Source organism: Diceros bicornis, chromosome 10 (genome assembly GCF_020826845.1).
Source record: "Diceros bicornis minor isolate mBicDic1 chromosome 10, mDicBic1.mat.cur, whole genome shotgun sequence".
Taxonomy (NCBI): Eukaryota; Metazoa; Chordata; class Mammalia; order Perissodactyla; family Rhinocerotidae; genus Diceros; species Diceros bicornis.
In genome coordinates this window covers 13,263,234-13,281,262 of record NC_080749.1, presented here as the reverse complement: position 1 = coordinate 13,281,262, position 18,029 = coordinate 13,263,234, and the positions used below count along the sequence as shown (strand labels likewise).

General features: G+C 42.5%; 2 protein-coding genes across 2 annotated transcripts in view; one reads left to right on the top strand and one right to left on the bottom strand.

Annotated features, from left to right (window-relative positions):
• C10H2orf76 (chromosome 10 C2orf76 homolog) overlaps positions 1-12,539 on the bottom strand; it is a 75,786-nt gene extending 63,247 nt beyond the window's left edge. Inside the window, exon 1 of the mRNA XM_058548826.1 lies at positions 12,499-12,539. The gene's annotated coding sequence lies outside the window, so the exon portion shown is untranslated. The remainder of the gene's footprint in view (positions 1-12,498) is intronic.
• Positions 12,540-12,654: 115 nt separating this feature from the next.
• On the top strand, positions 12,655-17,624 carry DBI (diazepam binding inhibitor, acyl-CoA binding protein). Its single transcript, XM_058548827.1, has 4 exons — positions 12,655-12,770; positions 13,825-13,942; positions 15,837-15,899; positions 17,329-17,624. Exons 1-4 carry the CDS (start codon positions 12,762-12,764, stop codon positions 17,400-17,402), a joined length of 264 nt encoding a protein of 87 aa, XP_058404810.1. The 5' UTR covers positions 12,655-12,761; the 3' UTR covers positions 17,403-17,624.
• The last annotated feature ends 405 nt before the right edge of the window (positions 17,625-18,029 follow it).

The window sequence follows — 18,029 nt, the reverse complement described above, 5'->3', positions numbered from 1 at the left end:
GATTTAAATTTTTCACTGCTCTGCACGTGTCAAGGAATGACTGAGAAAGTGCTCTGAGACTGCTTTGGGGGTTACAAACTTCATTAAGCAGGCAAATTCACAAATATAGAATCTGCGAATAATGAGGACTGACTGTATTACCAAAGAAAAAGTACACGTACCTTCCAGTATTTGAAGAAAGCATGCTCTTGACCCCTTTGCAAAACAATGGAATCCAAAATGACCTAAGTATTGGAAGCTTTAGGTGTAGGAAAGCACTCAACTAACTAGGGCAGTAAACATGGAGAAGATTCTATAACCACAGGGATAGCTGACTTTCCTTTCTGCAACAGGCAGGTTTCTGAGAAGCGGTGGATATGACTTGAAATTTAACAGACTCCAAGGGTCAATCATTTTGAAAAACTAAAATATTTTGTAACGTTGTATCTACTCCCTAAATTTAAGTACTGTAAAATCAAAATTGTCATATATCAGGTTTTCTGTAAAGCTTGTCTTATCCATATGAAAAAGGTAAAACTTTCAAAAACATAATGTTCTAACCACACACAAAATATATATGTGTATATTACACTAAATGCTTAATTTTCCTCTATATTTAGGAACTAATATTATAGGGCAAAGAGTCCATTTGCCTTCCTTTTGAAATAAATCAATAAAGATAAAAAATACATTTTACTGTTCTCGTACGTGAGGAAACTAAACTGGTATAGATGATCACGTATAAAAGTAGGAAAAAGAAGAGTTCTGCTAAGACAAAAATCACTGAATATGCAAATGATTCTGAAATTGCACCTTAATGATTTTGGAGTAAATAATCCTATGTACTACTATCATCTGAATATGTCATTTTACCAAAAAAAAAAAAAGTGTTGTTTAAGGCCAGAGCGGGAGGGGGCAAAACTTACATTCTTTTTTATTACTTTTCTTAAAAACACTAAGCACCTAACATACTGTTGAGTAGGTGAATGATAAATTTTCACATTTTAAAGAGAATTCAACCTTGGAAAATTACTAACTTTATACAAAATTACAATTTAACTAAAGTTCGTAAGAACGACAAATTATAATCAAGTCACATTTAAGACTATGACTAAAAGTGAAATGATAATTCCATTTTAATCTACTGTGGCCTACTTCAAAAGCATAATATTTTTTTAAAACTTTTAGATAGAGAACAAAATTTTATTCTAAAAATAAATCTTGGCAAAAACGAAATACCAAGAGCTGGTCATTATAATTAAAAGAAAAAACAGTTAACAGTCATTTGCTTTAAATTTTTTCAACTAAGTACACATTTATAGACGAGGACCATGTAAGGATTAAATAAACACTTGAAACCCTGTTGGCCTTTCTCTTCCAAGTGTTTAGTTATACAATTCAAATCAAAGCCCTATTACATATATTAGAAAATTCAGTTTATTCATCTTTCACTGACATAAAACTTTTGAGAAAGACATTTTCAATGTATTAACTTATTCATGAACGATTTTAAGGTCTTTGACCTCAACCGTTTTTAGATAGGTTAAAAAAATAGTCTTCCACCTTAGGTATTTAGATAACATAGGAGATGCAAAATAAACATTGGCTAAATCTGATGACCGCACAAGTGCTTCTCCATGCTGTAACTGCTTTATTGCATGACATTAGCAGCTGGCCTTTCCCGAGGAAAGGTCATAATCAATTCTAATAAATAAACTGTTGATTGCTTTTCACCCTGAGTACACCACCCACTGACAAATCAACAGCTACAATTCCACAGACCTGCCTTTGTGACCTTCAATTTGGGGCAGATACACAAAGTCATAATTTGTTTTCTCTACTCAAGGTAGATAAGACTTAGAGATCTAACTATTCTAGACAGTCGAGTTTTCCAAAGGGTTAGAGACTTAACCATTTGGAAAGAATATTTCACACACGTTCCTTCTTAAACAAGGTATAAATTCTTTTTCTTGATTCACAATCATCAGTGAGAATGTTAATCCCTGTACAGTGCATTGGGAGACAATTCTCCATGAGTCTCGCATGCTTCTGCATGTCTTATGAGCAGAGGCACTGGCTGCTTTAGCTCTGAACTATCTTTTCAAGGATGTGTGTACAGCAAACAGCCTGGGAAGACAGATTTTATCTCCCTCCAGAGTAGAGGGCAGGTTTGTTTACTGTCTGGTATAATAAAAATAAAGACTCCCTCCAGGCTAAGGTTGGGCAGGTTTGCTTGTAGCCCTTTATAAAACATTTGGATTACCTAAACTCAGGGTTCTACAGCTGTGGACTTATGGAGCAAGAGGAATTGACTCAAACATGAAGCTCATGCTGTTAGCTACACTATAATGCAGTTCTTTGTCTCTGACCCAAGAGTCTCATGTCTTCTGCCAGCATCCAGACTTCAATTACCTAAACTCGGGGTTCTTCAGCTGTGACACAAATACACTGCATGGGCAGCATCCATCTGGGTCACTCTGCATTGCCCCTGTGGCACTTATGGGGCAAGAGGAATTGACACAAACATGAAACGCATGCTGTTGGCTGTACTGTAATACAGTCCTTTGTCTCTGACACCGGAGTCCCACGTCTTTTGCCAGAGTCCAGTAAACTATCACAGGCTGACTTGTCAGCTTTCAATGAAGTACGATAAAATCTCAGACTCTTCACAGTTCTTGACAGTTGTTGGTGACAGGAATGGGATGCTGGCAGAGACATGGCTTTCTGGAACAGAAAAGACAAAGGTCCCACGGGCTTAGGGGATATAAGAAGATTCCCTGAGATCCAGTAGCAAAAGTTCTTGTCCAAGTGGTGGGTGTGGGGGAGTAAGTAAACCTCAGTCTCAATGGTCCTGACTGTGCTGTTATCACACCTTCCCCAGCAGAATCCAGGGGTCTACTTGCCAAGTAAGTTTTTTGGGATTATGTGGGTAGATTCCTTTAGCCATCAACGAACAACAGCTGTCTCTTCAGCATTCTGTCACCAAAAAGAAAGCCTAGCACCTTGTTGGACTCTTTGGGTAGTGGAGACAATGTGTTCTTGAGATGGCTTTGTGATGTGTCAGCATGGCCAGTCTGAACTACAGTCCCCAGAACGTCCTTTCTAGTATGCTTCTGGTTACACTGGGCCACAAGGGATATTTTCTCCTTCGAGTTAGAGAACAGAACAGGGCAGTGACCATTTTGAAGGTTATACACTTTGCAGATATAATTAAATCCCATAATCAGTTGACCTTAAGTTAATCAAAAGGAAGATTTTCATAGGTGGGCCTGACTTAGTCAGTTAGAAGCCTTCTAGGAGGACCTGGCCTTCCCTGAGCCCAGAGACTCTGAACTGCAGCCGAGTCTACAACTGCTCTCCCTTCCCCTGGATCCTCTCTCCTGACCACTGCCTGGAACCAGCTTCAGCTGGTGTCTGTGGGGTCCAGCCTGCTGCCCTTGGCCCTTCCTGACAGTTGGCCTTCCTCTGGACTTCCAACCCCCACCTCCACTCCAGTATCTGCAGAAGACATATGGGGAGCAGCAATGAGGCACTCTTATCCCTCTCAAATAGGGAGGTATCCCATGGAGGCCTAGTGGGGAGTCAGAACGCCTACCCCCACCTCAGGTGTCAACAAGGACCGCATAAGGAATCTGAACTTCTACCCCCACCTGGTAGTATCAAGTCAGTGCCCCTCCCTCCCTTCCTCTGTCAGAGTGGTGTCAGAGAAAGTCACTAAAACAGGAGATTTAAATAAGATCCAATCTCAGAATGTAATACCTAAATGTCTAGGTTTCAACTGAAAATCACTTGGCATACCAAGAACTAGGAAGATCTCAACCTGAACAAAAAAAGACTATCAACTCATGCCAAAACCAAGATGACAGAAAAGTTAGGATAATATGACAAAGGTTTTAAAGCAGACATCATAAAAATGCTTCAGTAAGCAATTACAAATATGCTTGAAACAAATGAAAAATTAAAAGGTCTAATAAAAGAAATGGAAGTTACAAAGAAGAACCAAATGGAAATTCTAGAACTGAAATTTTAAAAACTCAATGAATGGGCTCAACAGCAGAATGGAGGGAACAAAAGAAAGAATCAGTGAACTGGAAGATAGAAATCACCCTATCTGAACAACAGAGAAAACAGACTTAAGAAAAAATATATGAACAGAGCCTCAGAACCTGTGGGACTAGAACATTCTGCCATCAGACTTCCAAAAAGACAGGGTAAAAGGGCAGAACCAAAAAAGTAATGGCTGAAAACTACACAAATTTGGTAAAAGATATAATCCTATAGACTCAAGAGGTTAAGTGAACCCCAAACAGGACAAACCTTAAAGAAATACTCTCCAAATAATAAAACATTTGAACACTAAAGAAAAAAAATCTTGAAAGCACCCAGAGAGAAGAAAACAATACCAATAGGGGGAAAACATTTAAAATGACAGCGGGTTTTTCATCACAAATCATGGAAGCCAAAAGGGAGTGGCACAACATTTTTCAAGGGCCGAAAAAACAGAACTGTCAACCCAGAATCCTATGCCCAGTAAAAATATTCTTCAGAAATGAAAGTGAAAGAAATCAAGGCATTCTCAGAAGAAGGAAAACTAAGAGAATTTGTTACCAGCACACCTACCCTAACAGAACGGGTAATGGACGTCTAAGTAGAAAGAAAATGATAAAAGAAGTAAGTTTGGACCAACAAGGTCAATCCACCAAGAGGATACAGCAATCCTAATGTGTATGCAAACAACAAAGCTGTTACATATGCAAAGCAAAAACTGATAGAACTGAAAAGAGAAGAGACAAATCCACAATTATAGTTGGAGATTTCAACACCCCTTTCTCAAGAATTGATAGAATAACTAGAGAGAAAAGCAACAGGGATATAGAAGAATTCAACAATACCATCAACCAACAGGATGTAATGGACATCTGTAGCGCACTGCACTAACAATAGCAGAATGCACATTCTCTTCAAGCAGTCAAAAAATATACACCAATAAGACCATATCCTGGGCCACAGAAAAAAAACCATAACAAATTCAAAGAAGTGAAATCAGACACAGTGTGTTCTCTGACCTCAATGGAATCAAATTAGAAATCAAAAACAGAAAGATAACAGGAAAATCCCAAACACTTGGAAACTAGGCAAGAGAGGGCTAAACAATCCCTGAGTCAAAGAGGAAGTCTCAAAAGAAATTTAAAAATACACTGAACTGAACGAAAATAAAAGCACAACATAACAAAATTTGTGCGACACAGTTAAAACAGGGCTAAGAGGGAAATTTATAGCACTAAATGCATACATTAAAAAAGAGAAAAAGTCTCAAATCAATAATCTAAGCTCCCACCCCAAGCACCTAGAAAAAGAGCAAAATAAGCAGAAGGAAAGACATAATAAAGGAGAGAACAGAAAGAGAGAAAAACCAATAAAAAAAAGAGCTGATTCTTTGGAAAGATCAAAAAAATTGACAAACCTTGCACAAGACCATCAAACAAAAAAGAGAGAAGACACAAATGACCAATATCAGTAATGAAACAGAGGATATCATCAGACTCTGCACACATTGTGAGGATAATAAGGAATACTATGAACAAATCTACATACGCAAATTTTACAACTTAGATAAAACAGACCAGTTTCTTGAAAAACACAAACTACCACCACTCACCCAATATGAAATAGATAATTTGAATGGCCCTATAACTATTAAGGAAATTGAATTCATAATTTAAAAACTCCCAGAAAAGAAATCTCCAGGCCCAGAAGGTTTCATTGGAGAATTCTACAAAACATTTAAAGAATTAACATCAATGCTACAAAATCTCTTCCAGAAAACAGAAGAGGAGGAAACATTTCCTAATTCATTTTATGAAGCTAGTATTTCCACGACAACAAACCGAAGACATTATTAAAAAAAAGAAAAAGAAAACTACAGACCAATATCCCTTATGAATATAGACATAAACACCCTTAAAATATTAGCAACTAGAATTCAGCAATATATACAAAGAATTATATACCATGACCAAGTGGGGTTCCTTCAAAGGAAGCAAGACTAATTCAATATTTGAAAAGCAATCAATGTAATCTACCATATAAACAAGCTAAAGAAGAAAAATCATATCAATCAATGCAAAAAAAAGCACCTGGCAAATTTCAACATCCATTAATGATAAAAACTCTCAGAAAAATAAGAATAAAGGCGAACTTCCTCAACTTGATAAAGGGCATCTATTTTTTAAAAATCTGCAGCTAACATTATACTCAATGGTGAAAGACTGAATGCCTTTCCCCCAACATCAGGACCAAGGCAAGGATATCTACTCTCACCAACACTCTTATTTAACATAGTGCTGGAAGGTCTAGCAAGTGCAATAAGGCAAAAAAAGGAAAGAAAATGCACATAAATCAGAAATAAAACTGTCCCTATCTGCAGATGACATGATTATCCACACGGAAAATCCCAAGGAATCGACAAAAAAAATCTAGAGTAAGTGAGTTCAGCAAAGTCACAGGATACAAGATAAACATACAAAAACCAACTGTATTTCTACATACTAGCAATGAACACATGGACACAATCAAAAATATAATACCATCTGCAATCACTCAAAAACAATGAAATATTTAGGTGTAAATCTGCATGCACAGGACATACATGCTGAAAACTACAAACTGCTCATGAAACAAATCAAAGGAAATCAAAATAAATGGAAAAACGCGCTGTGTTCATAGATTGGACGACTCGACATAATAAAAAATATTAATTCTCCCCAAATTGATATACAAATTTAACACAACTCCTATCAAAATCACAAGATTTTTTGTAGATATACACAAGCTTATTCTAAAATTTATATGCAAAGGTAAAGAAACTAGAGTAGCTAAAACAATTTTGAAAAAGTAGTAGGAATCAGTTCACCCAATATCAAGACTTATTATATAGCTACAGTAATCAGGACTGTATCAATAGAACAGAAGAGAAACCCAGAAAAAGACCACGTAAATATGCCCAACAGATTACCGACAAAGGTATAAAAGCAGTTCAATACAGGAAAGAGATCTTTCCAACAAATGGTGCTGGAACAATTGGACATCTAGGGCAAAAAGAAGTGAACCTCAACCTAAATCTTACACCTTATACAAAAAGTAACTCAAAATAGATTCTGTTACTTGTAAAATGCAAAACTATAAAACTTCTACAAAAAAAAAACAGGAGAAAATCTTCAGCATCTAGGGCTAGGCAAAGAGTTATCAGACTTGACACCAAAAGTGAAATCCATAAAAGGAAAAAAACCGATTTCATCAAAATTGAAACTTATGCTCTGTGAAAGACTCTGCTAAAAGGATAAAAAGACAAGCTAAAAACTGGGAGAAAATATTTGCAAACCACATATCCAACAAAGGACTAGTATCTAGAATATATAAAGGACTCTCAAAACTGAACATTTAAAAAAAATCCAATTAAAACATGTGCAAAAGACATGAAGAGATATTTCACAGAAGAAATATACAGATGGCAAACAAGCACATGAAAAGATGCTCAACATCATTAGCCATTAGGGAATGCAAATTAAAATCACAATGAGGTATTACTGCACATCTATCAGAACGCCTAAAATAAACAATAGTGATAACACCAAAGGCTGTAAAGATGTGGGGAAACTGGCTCTCTCATTCATTGCTGGTAGGAATGTAAAATGGTAGTCACAACAGCAGTTTCTTACAAAGCCAAACAAGGAACTGCCATACGGCCCAGAATTGCACTCTTGGGCATTTATCCCAGAAAAATGAAAACATATGTTCACACAAAAATCTGTACATGAGTGACTAGTGGTAGAATAGCCAAAAAGTGGAAACAATACAGATGTCCTTCAACAGGTGAATGGTTAAACAAACTGGTTCACCTATATGATGGAATACTACTCAGCAATAAAAAGAAAACTATTGGTACACATAACAACCTGGATGAATCACAAGAGAATTATGCTGAGTTTTCTGAAAAAGCCAATCCGAAAAGGTTACAAACTACATGATTTCACTTATATAACATTCTTGAAATGATAAAATTATAGAAATAGAAAACAAATTACTAGTTGCCAGGGGCTAAGGATGAGGTAGGCGCAGGAGGGAAATGGCTGTGACTATCACAGGCAATGTAAGGGATCCTTGATGATAGAAATATTCTGTATCTTAAATATGTCAATGTACTGATTGTGTTATGTATTATAGTTTTGCAAGATGTTATAATTGGGAGAAACTGGGTATTCCTGGATTATTTTAACAACTGCATGTGAATCTACAATTATCTCAAAATAAAAATGAGAAGTTTTTTTTTAGAAAAATGGCATTATCTCAAAACAAAAACAAAATTTAAAATGGCATTGTCGCCAAAGGAATTATCAGCCAACACATTTGTCATCAGATTTTAATATTTCTAATTTTCTCGTTGACAGGAAATAGAAGAGCTCACTAGAAAACTCATCTCTAACAACCTAGTTCCAAAGCATTTATCAAGCGCTCATCACATGCAACCAGGGGCTAGGGAAATAGGCAAAGATGAAGAAGACAATGTCGATTTAGAAGAGTTTATACTTCTAATGACATTGAACAGGAACTACAGTACTAGACTCCAGTTATCTTTGTAAGCTGCTTCATTATTCCTACCCATAATGAGAAGTATTCCTAAACAGAATACAGGCAGCACCTGACCAATATATGATCAACTTATGTATAGCGCAGGACACTTCCCCACCAGGACCCCCTGCTCCCAAGCCCTGGTCTCTGTGTCTCGCCTCAGCCTAACCCATGCGCCCCACCCCCAAGTGGCTAGGCAGAAACAGGTGGGGGGGGGGGCTGTAAATCATACACACGTGTGATAGATTCTCATTCTCTCCCTCTCTCCCTCCCTCCCTCTCTCTCTCTCTCCCTCTTTCTGCAATTCCTCTGAATATGAACACTCAAAGCAAGAAGAGAATGGCAAACAGCAGGGAGCTGGTTAGATCTCCAGCTGCCAGGCCTCCTCTCACTACAGTTATGACACCAGAAAAAGAAAAGAGACAAAGGAGGAGAAAAGAAGGGGAGGCAAGGAGGGAAAGGAGAGAGAAGCTATGCTCATTCTTATCCCATCCCCTCAGCTCTTACCTCCCTCTGCCCACCTCTCCCCACTCCTATCCCAGAAGCATTTCCCAAGAGCCTCTTTCCCTTTAAAGCACACTAGTTTCCTCCAAGCTTCGCTGGAGCCATGCCTCAGGAGTCACATTCCAAGAAACTGGAAAATAAATACAAATGAACGGAATTCATCATTTGTTAATACTCTAACCCTTGCCTCCTAGTAAAGCTTTACTGTAACTGTAGTCTATTTTTAAATGATTAGGTTACTTTTAGAAATTACAGGTTTAGTTTATACCAAGAAACCTTAAACTACTATTCACACCCATGGGGCAAGAACTGCTTTCGCCTCTGTTAATCTGTCTTGCCCCTAAGTCTGGCTTTACCCTGACACCCCAGCAAGTGAAGCCTGTGAGCAGCCAAAACTGGTGTCCAAGAACGTGAGGGCAAGCTGCAATAACCACAACGCCTCTCTACTAATTGGCAGAGTCAATTAGGCTGACTAGTTGGCTCACTGGGTTCCCCATCTTCCCTCAACATTTCAAGTGTTGTGTTTCCAAGGTTGGAAGTAGTACAAAGAAATGACACGGTCTTTGCACCAGAGTTCATCTATTTTACTCAAGCCCATAGTTTCACATTCAGCTCTAATAAACTTAGCTGGATTCCAAGTTCACTGCTAATCAGAAGGCATACATTTCCTACAGAGAGAAGCACTCTGTTCATTCACCACCATTTGCTGAGGGCCTAAGAAGTGCCAGGAACTTGGAGATAGAGCAGTGAGCAACACTCAGCAATCCCTATCCTCTCTGGCTTATGTAGGCAAGGGAGCTCAGACAGTAGAAGAGTAAAGTAAAACAAAAAGCACTTTAAATAAAATAATTACAAAGTATGATAGTTGCTAACAAGAATATAAACAGAGCTGAGGAACTTGTACTTTCTCAAGAATATAAACAGAGCTGAGGAACTTGTACTTTCTCGGGATACGAAGAGCAATTTCCCTTCCAGTACTGTCAACATACAGAATAAAAAATTCATATAATTTACTGACCCCAAATATATTCTAAAATTTACTTTTAAAAATTAAATCCAAGATGCTGGCTTGTTACCATCTTCTTATGTTAAAAGCTGAATGCCCTTTCAATTCCCTAGAGTAGAAGTGGTAAGAGGAGGGCTTAAGGCAGTATTTGCATAGATGGAGATGACCAAAAATCGGTCACTGAGAAGTCAGGGAAGGAAGCAGGAAGTATGCCAAAGAGCACGCCTTAACTCTGCCTAAGGTAGGCCTTGTAACAAGGAAAAACACCTCCTTCTCTTCTTTGTCAAAATCACTTAGCATCCAGCTCCATGGGATCCACAATCCTTACTAGTTCCTTACTTCAGTTGCTTTAAGCAACTTTTGCAGACTCACCTGGGCATAAAAACACCATGTGGAAAATTGGGTGGTTTTTTTAGGAAAGTGGAGTATATTCTAAACAAGAAACCAACAAACCAACCCCACTTAAACTGGAGACTGCCAAGTTACGTTCAAACACTATCCTTGCTTTCTACATTTAACTCCAGTCAAAAAGCAATCACTCCAACCAATCTTTGAGGAAAATAAAGAAAATTACATTATCAAAGGTACCTAACGTTTTTAAATGTGCCAAACACAATAACCTAATGTTAAAACCTACTGACTGGGAGATACATTTCACTACAAATCTGACCCACACAGCCAATCATCTGAATTTCCATTGAAGAAGCTATAAGCACCATGATGGAGCAAATATGAATCCAGCCTTCATCTAGGCCTCAGAGGGAAAAAACAGCTCTGAATTGTCATTTTGGAAGAAACCCTCCTTTCCTACACTTCAAATGTAATTTCCCCAAATTTAAATCCAAGATTTTTGTTAACCTGTTTGGCTTTGCTTTCTCAAACAAAATTATTCATAGACTGAAGACTCTAGATTTGTTCCCTGCTATTGCATCTCCACTTCTTCCCAAACATTTCATAAAGCGTGACCTACATTAAGCTAAGAAGTTACGTCTGAAAGCTTCCACCCAGCCTTTCTTTCTAAACACCTACAGCTGTAAATTGTGAGCGGGGTGTCTGTTTTTATTTACTGGAGTGCAAGACATGCTTGACACAGTGAGTTTTTTCTCCCATGTATTTAAGGTGATATATTTGCCTGAATTACTCCTGTATCATTGCTGGTAATATTGGGATCTAAAATAAAACCTAATTGGAAACCCTTAAAAAAAAGGGGGGGGGGGGGCGGGATGAAGATTTGTAGTCCAGTCCTCTTGTCACAAATAGGAACTGGAGAGGAATGAGCTCTTTTTTTCAATGATGTCCAGAGAATTCTCCACCAATTCTCTCCCTTCACCCAGTTCCCTTGTAACCACTACCAGAAAATTCTCCTTTAGTGTCTTGGGCATCACCCTCAAACTCTTATCCACCTGTGCTGCTCCTTTCTGTTCCCATGGAGAACATCAGCCTCTGTAACAACCTTGCAAACCCTGTGATACTCAAAATCCTCTGATGACTTCCCTTCTCACCCAGAAGAAAAGTCCAAGTCCCCACAAAGGCCAAGCTCTGCATCATCTAGCCAGCCCACGACCTCCTTAACTCTCCAGCCTCATCTCTTTCTGCTCTTGCCCTCACTCCCTGCTCACACCATTAATTTCTGCCTGGAATGCTCCCTCCCCTCCTTGGGGGGCTTTCTCAACCCTCCACCCCTCACTGTGAAACTAAAAACTTCCAACTCCCTACCCTCTAACCAACTTCCTATTTAACTTATTTTAGAAACTGTTATCCCCACTATTAGTTCCAGGAAAGCAGGGATTTATCTGTTTTGTTCATTGACGTATCCCCACAGCCCAGCACAGTGCAAGTTACCTGACAAGAGTTTAGTAAACATTTGTGAATGAAGCAAAGTCATTCATTTAACAGATGTTTGCTAGGCACCTGGTCTGGGCCAAGCTGGTGAAGTCAAGACAAGACACTGTCCTGCCTTTAATGCACCAGATGGAGAAGTGCACCACACACATGTTCAATACAGGACTGCAAACTAAGGCCACGGGCAGGTCACAGAATACACCAAAAGATAAGAGGAAAAGGCCTCGGCTTCGCACTCCTGGGGACCAGCCCAGCTTCCCACCACCGCGCAGCTCACCAGAGAGCATCCCCCCAGAGTCTCCTCTAGACCCCTGAGACGAGCGGGACTCACTCGCCACCCCCAGGGCTGAGGTTACTTGTCCAGGGGCGCAACTTCACGCCTAGCGCAAAACTTAATGAAACAAATTTAAAAGCCTCTCCTCTTCAGCCTCCGCCCCCTCTCCTTTGCCCGGCGGCCACCCCACACTGCCCCGCCACTTAACCCCGCTCTGACCAAACACCCCTCACAACCTAGCGCGCCCTACTTCCGCGGTCCGCACCTGCTCCCGGCGTCCCCTTCGCCTCCTCCCTGCGCGTGCGCGATCAGACCCACAGGGGTTCGGGCGAGGCCGGCCGCGCGGCAGAGGCTGGGCACGCCCCCAGCGTAGAGCCGGCTTCTGATTGGCTGCCCGGCGCTCACCAGAGCGGAGTTGGAGAGGCCTGCGGCTGCGCCTCTAAAGGCGCTGCCAGTCGAGTCTTGTGCCACAGTGTCTTGCTCCTCGCCTCTTCCGCGCGCTTCCTGAAATCCGTGCAACCCCCCGGCATGTCTCAGGTATGACGCGTGCCGAGCCTGGCAGCGAAGGTGCAGCGGGAGGGGAGACCGGTGTGGGGATCATCGGACAGAATCCCGCAGGGTGTTCCCTTCCAGCTCCGCAGTTCCTCCTGGACCCATGCCCAGCCCTGACTCTTTGGACAGAGCCCCGTGAGCGGAACTTTCCGGTTTTAGACTCCCAAAACCGATACCCAGCCTCAACTGCTGGAAAGTTGCCCATGAGTGGACTTCGCGGTGAAGCAGAAAGAGGGGTCGGAGGCGAGGGTCTAGGCAGAAAATGGGAGGTAGAGGGTTGCATGGATTGGAGGAGCAAGGGGACCGAGGCCCCCATCCGGAAGGACAGGGCAGGACTAGGGACGCCATACAGAGTGGAGAATCAAGGAGGCCATGGCTGAGAGCTTGGAGGTCAGGGGAAGTTCTAGCCAAGTGTCCGGCATGCGGGAAGGAGAGGGTCGCAGCCTGGGGAGGGGTAACTCAGAGGCCTTTCCCTTCCGTCGGATGTAGACGCTTTTCTGAGACCCAGCTGTGTGGGGCGATCTCTGGCTCCTCGCACCTCTCTCCCTTCCGGTCACTGGGACAGAGGTCAGCGCTGGACGCCGTGGCCCCAGGGGGAGGAGGCCAGCGGGCCCTGGCCGCTTACATTCTTGCCCTGTCCCCTTCTCAGCTGTTTCACACACGCTGTGCCTGCCCTATCCACACGTCAGGGCTTTACTGGGACCCCGGTCTTGCCCGTGGCCGGGCAGTTGGCCGTGCTGCTTTTCCCGTGAAATGTATGCCCACTGCAGGCAGTCTTAGCCTGCCTCCTTCACCACTGTATTCCCAGCACTTGATACCTGGTACAGTGAGAGCGTCCAATGCCTAGTTGTCCATCCAGTGAGTGAACCGGTGTGCTTCCCCTCCTTGTTTTGCAAAATCTTTCTAGCTGCTCTGTTGGGGAGATGAGGGGAGACACACTGCTTTTCCTCACCTGCATTGCGGGAGGAGTGCTGCCTTTCGAACCCCTCCATCCCCATTACTGAGTTCTATTCAGCCCTCTCCTCTCCCTTGCATTTAGGCCGAGTTTGACAAAGCTGCAGAGGAGGTTAAGCACCTCAAGACCAAGCCTTCAGATGATGAGATGCTGTTCATCTACAGCCGCTACAAACAAGCCACTGTGGGTGACGTAAATACAGGTATGCTGAGATGAGGTTGGGAGGGGCCCTACTTTTCAAAGCAGGCTTAGCATCCTTGATTCGTAGCTCAGATAGCAGAATTCAAATCCTGGTTTTGGAAGGACTTTACAGATTATCACCAGCATTTCCCATCTGCTTGGGAAGAAGCAAAGACCCCAGCTTGGAAGAGACTTGCTCCAAGCTCTCTGCTCAGTAGTAGCTTTGTTGAACCCTACTGCTTCCGCCCCAGCTGCGCAGGATCAAAGTTGGAGTACTTGGCAGCTGGGCCAAGGCTAATGTCAGGAGCAGAGAGGCAGCTGGCGTCCTGGGGCAGGTCAGAAACATTTTTGCTGACAACAGTTCCTGATGACCATTTATTCTCTGTTGAAAAATCTTGGTACAGATTTTGAGGCCACGGTTTGGACTACTGTATTCTGTAATACTGTCTTTCCTGCCTTGGACAGATTTCATTCTGCCACCAAGTCCTGGAGACTCGGGTGTATGCTGAGGCAACAGCATGATGCAGTCTGTGCAGGGACTCAGGGTGGTGGCCATGGCAGCATAGAAGGAGGTCACCCCTGCCCGTTCTGGAGAGTGAGCTGTGCTCACTCTCCAGACTTGGGGTGGAGGGTGGAGCAAGTAGGCTGGCTGCCAGGCAGTTGGAATCAGGAGATGGTGGCTAGAGCTAAGGATCATAGGCAATATTAAACAGAGTTCACAGGGAGGGCATAGTTGGGAAAGGTCTTGTGGTGAAGGTGAGTTTCACGCTGGGTTTATAAACTCTAGATCCTCCCAGGGTGGAGGAGGAGAGATGAAGTGGGGGTGACCAGCGGGGCTGAGATGCTTTTCTGCCCAACAGGATGTTCGCAGAGACTGGCCTCTGCCCTGTGTCCACATGGGTATCGGTAGACTCGCTTGGGAACCTGTCACTTCCTGATCAGGGAGGTATCAGCTCACTAGGGCTGAACTGTCCAATACAGCAGCCACATGTGGCATATCTAAATTTAAAGTGAAAATAGTTAAAATGAAATAAAATCAAAAGTCCAGTCCTCAGTCACACAAGCCACATTTCAGGTGCTCAGTTGCCACGAGTGACAAGTGGCCCCCGAATTGGACAGTGCAAATGTACAACATTTCCATCGTCACAGAAAGGGCTGCTCTAGGATTCTGATGATGACTCTGCAGGTGCAGTTTCTCTCAGGTATCCCTGGGAATGCTTCCTTGAAGGCACTTGGGGGGACTTGATGTTTCTCAGACACAGTGGTCCAGGCTGTGGGCGCTGTGATTGCTCCCCTTGGCTTTGTTCTCAGCGTGGCAGGGAAATAGGTCAGCAGGGAAGTAGTCAGTGTGTTTCCCAAGTGCAACTGATAACAGATCTGTAAGCGTAAAATCATGGTATAACTTAAAGAAACCTTGCCCTCAGGAAAATATGCCCAGAAACAAACCAGAAATCGACTAACAATCTGGTAGAAAAATGGAGCAAGGATATAAACAGACTGTTCACAGAAAAGGACACCCAGAAAACTGCTAACAGTGATGCATGAGGGAGAGACATTGGGTGGCTGAGAGTAGGGTGAGAGGGGAACTTTAGAGTATTCATCTTGGTAGCATTTGAATTTTAAGCCATGTGAATGGATGTAGTAGTTGTTAAAAAAAAATTAATGTACAGTTTTTAAAAGGAGAAATTTTGGAGTTAACTTGTAAGACAAGGCCTGTGTAGTAATGAGGACAGTTTTTCTCCTATTTTCTTTAGCGTTTAAGTTTGGATTTCTGTACACTGTACTAGACCCATTTAGCTCCATGACACCCTAAAAGGAGTAGATGTAGTAAAGGATGCCTTTCATGGCAAGAAAGCTGATGAAGTTCTCCATTGGAACTTGATGCAGATCTAATGTCTTTCCTTCCCTTGTTTAAGAACGGCCTGGGATGTTGGACCTCAAAGGCAAGGCCAAGTGGGATGCCTGGAATGCACTGAAAGGTAATTGTTCTAGTCAGTTTCCCTCGTTTATAAAGCCCAATAATGAAATACTTTTCTTTAAGGAGTGTAAGGGGTGAGAGAGAAAACAAAGTGGATGAGGCACATGCTGGAAACTAGCTTGACCTGGGCCGGAATGGAAAAAAACTGGGCCACCTACTTTTTCTCCTAATACCATATATGCCTTTTCCAAAAGCACCATCTCTGAGCAGTGGTATCACCTGGAGAGGAGCAGCTGGGGACCAGGCCACTGAAAAACAGATTGGGATGCTATATAGTTGGCGTGGGCTTTATATGTATTCAGAATAAGGGGTGGTTTCCTGCCCACACCTTCCTCTCCCCGCCAAGGCCAGGCAGTCACCCTCTAGCCCAGGCAGCCCTCTCCAGTTCCCTTCTAGCCAGAAAGGCACATAAAAGAAAGGAATGAGCTAATGCATGGCAAGCTGCTGGCACATCGTAGACTTGGTGAATGGAGCTATTGTATGCTAAGCAACAGCAGCCAAGAAGTATCCCAGCGCCGACTTAATCACGTGCCACCTGCCGCAGCAAGACCCAAAAGTTGGCACGAAAATGCCTGCTAGCTTTTGTGTCCTCGCTAGCTAGTTTCTGAATAAGCCCTCTGTCTTCCTGCAAATGAGAAACCCTTAAATCCAAAACGGGCCAGAATACAATAAATACACTCCTAGGATTTGCAAGTAACTGGAACAGGAATGCCCGTCTGGCTGTCCATTTTCATTGGGCATTTCCATAGCACCCTCAGGCCCCATGGACTCCCCAGAGCTTCCGAATGTGCTCCGATTCCCAGTGAGTATCTCCTTCTCCACAGAATCCAGGAACCTGGGTGTTACTGTCTCTGAGGGATATAGTCAGTGTCCTTTGTGCTGCAACAAGAAGGCAAAATTTGTCTCCTTCTCCCAAGAGCCAGCTGCTTTTGCTCAGAGTTCTCGAAGCTTGTCTCTGGGGAGAAGAGGTTGCCTGGCTTTGCTTTTTCACTACCAGCTTAACAGTTATGGGAGATAAGAGCCCAACAGAGAAATACTTGCTAGGTCAAAGCCACCCATGAGAGTCAGCAAGACCAGTAAAGTCACCACAGCTCCCCTGGTTGGGCTTTCCTGCCAGCCTGGAGTGCTCAGCCTTTCTCCTGAGGCTCCGGCTGACCACTCGTTCATAACAGAGGAGGACTTACATGGCCAGGACAGCCCTACACACATTATGGGTCAGTGCTTTAGAGAGCATTCACTGTGGGCCCAGCTCCTCGAGTACTTCACGTCAAATCCTGGCCAGGTCTGTGAGGTGCGGGCAGTAGAGCCCCCACTTTAGAGGTGAGAAACTGAGCCTCAGAGGCTTAAACTGGGGCTGTTTGGGGCTCTAAAGTCTGCTGCTTTTCTACCATGCTGCCTCTCTGACAAGTAATCCTCTTGATTCCTTACAGGGACTTCCAAGGGAGATGCCATGCAAGCTTACATCGACAAAGTAGAAGACTTAAAGAAAAAATATGGAATATAAGGGACTGGATTTGGCTGCTAGCCACACAGTTCATCTAAACTGATATAATGCCTTGTTTTTTTAATACTGTGGATCAAGTGAAATAATGAAAATAACCAGTTAACCCAGTTCCTCAAGACTGTCCAGGATATGGCTGTAACTGATTAGGGGCTGAAACGGTTACTGACCTTTGCTGAGTAGTTTTTATCTGTAGGTCAATTAAAAGTACATTTGTTACTTTGAGTCTTTGGTAATCTGGGTTCTTGAAATAATTTACTCTATTCCAGTCTCTCTTCCCCACTTCCTTTTTCTAAAGATTTCATCTGGGGCCGGCCCCATGGCTTAGCAGTTAAGTGCGAGTGCTCCGCTACTGGCGGCCCAGGTTCAGATCCCGGGCGTGCACCGATGCACTGCTTCTCCAGCCATGCTGAGGCCACGTCCCACATACAGCAACTAGAAGGACGTGCAACTATGACATACAACTATCTACTGGGGCTTTGGGGGAAAAAAAAGGAGGAGGATTGGCAATAGATGTTAGCTCAGAGCAGATCTTCTTCAGCAAAAAAAAAAAAAAAAAGGACTAGCACGGATGTTAGCTCAGGGCTGATCTTCCTCAAAAAAAAAAAAAAAGTTTAAAAAAAAAATTTC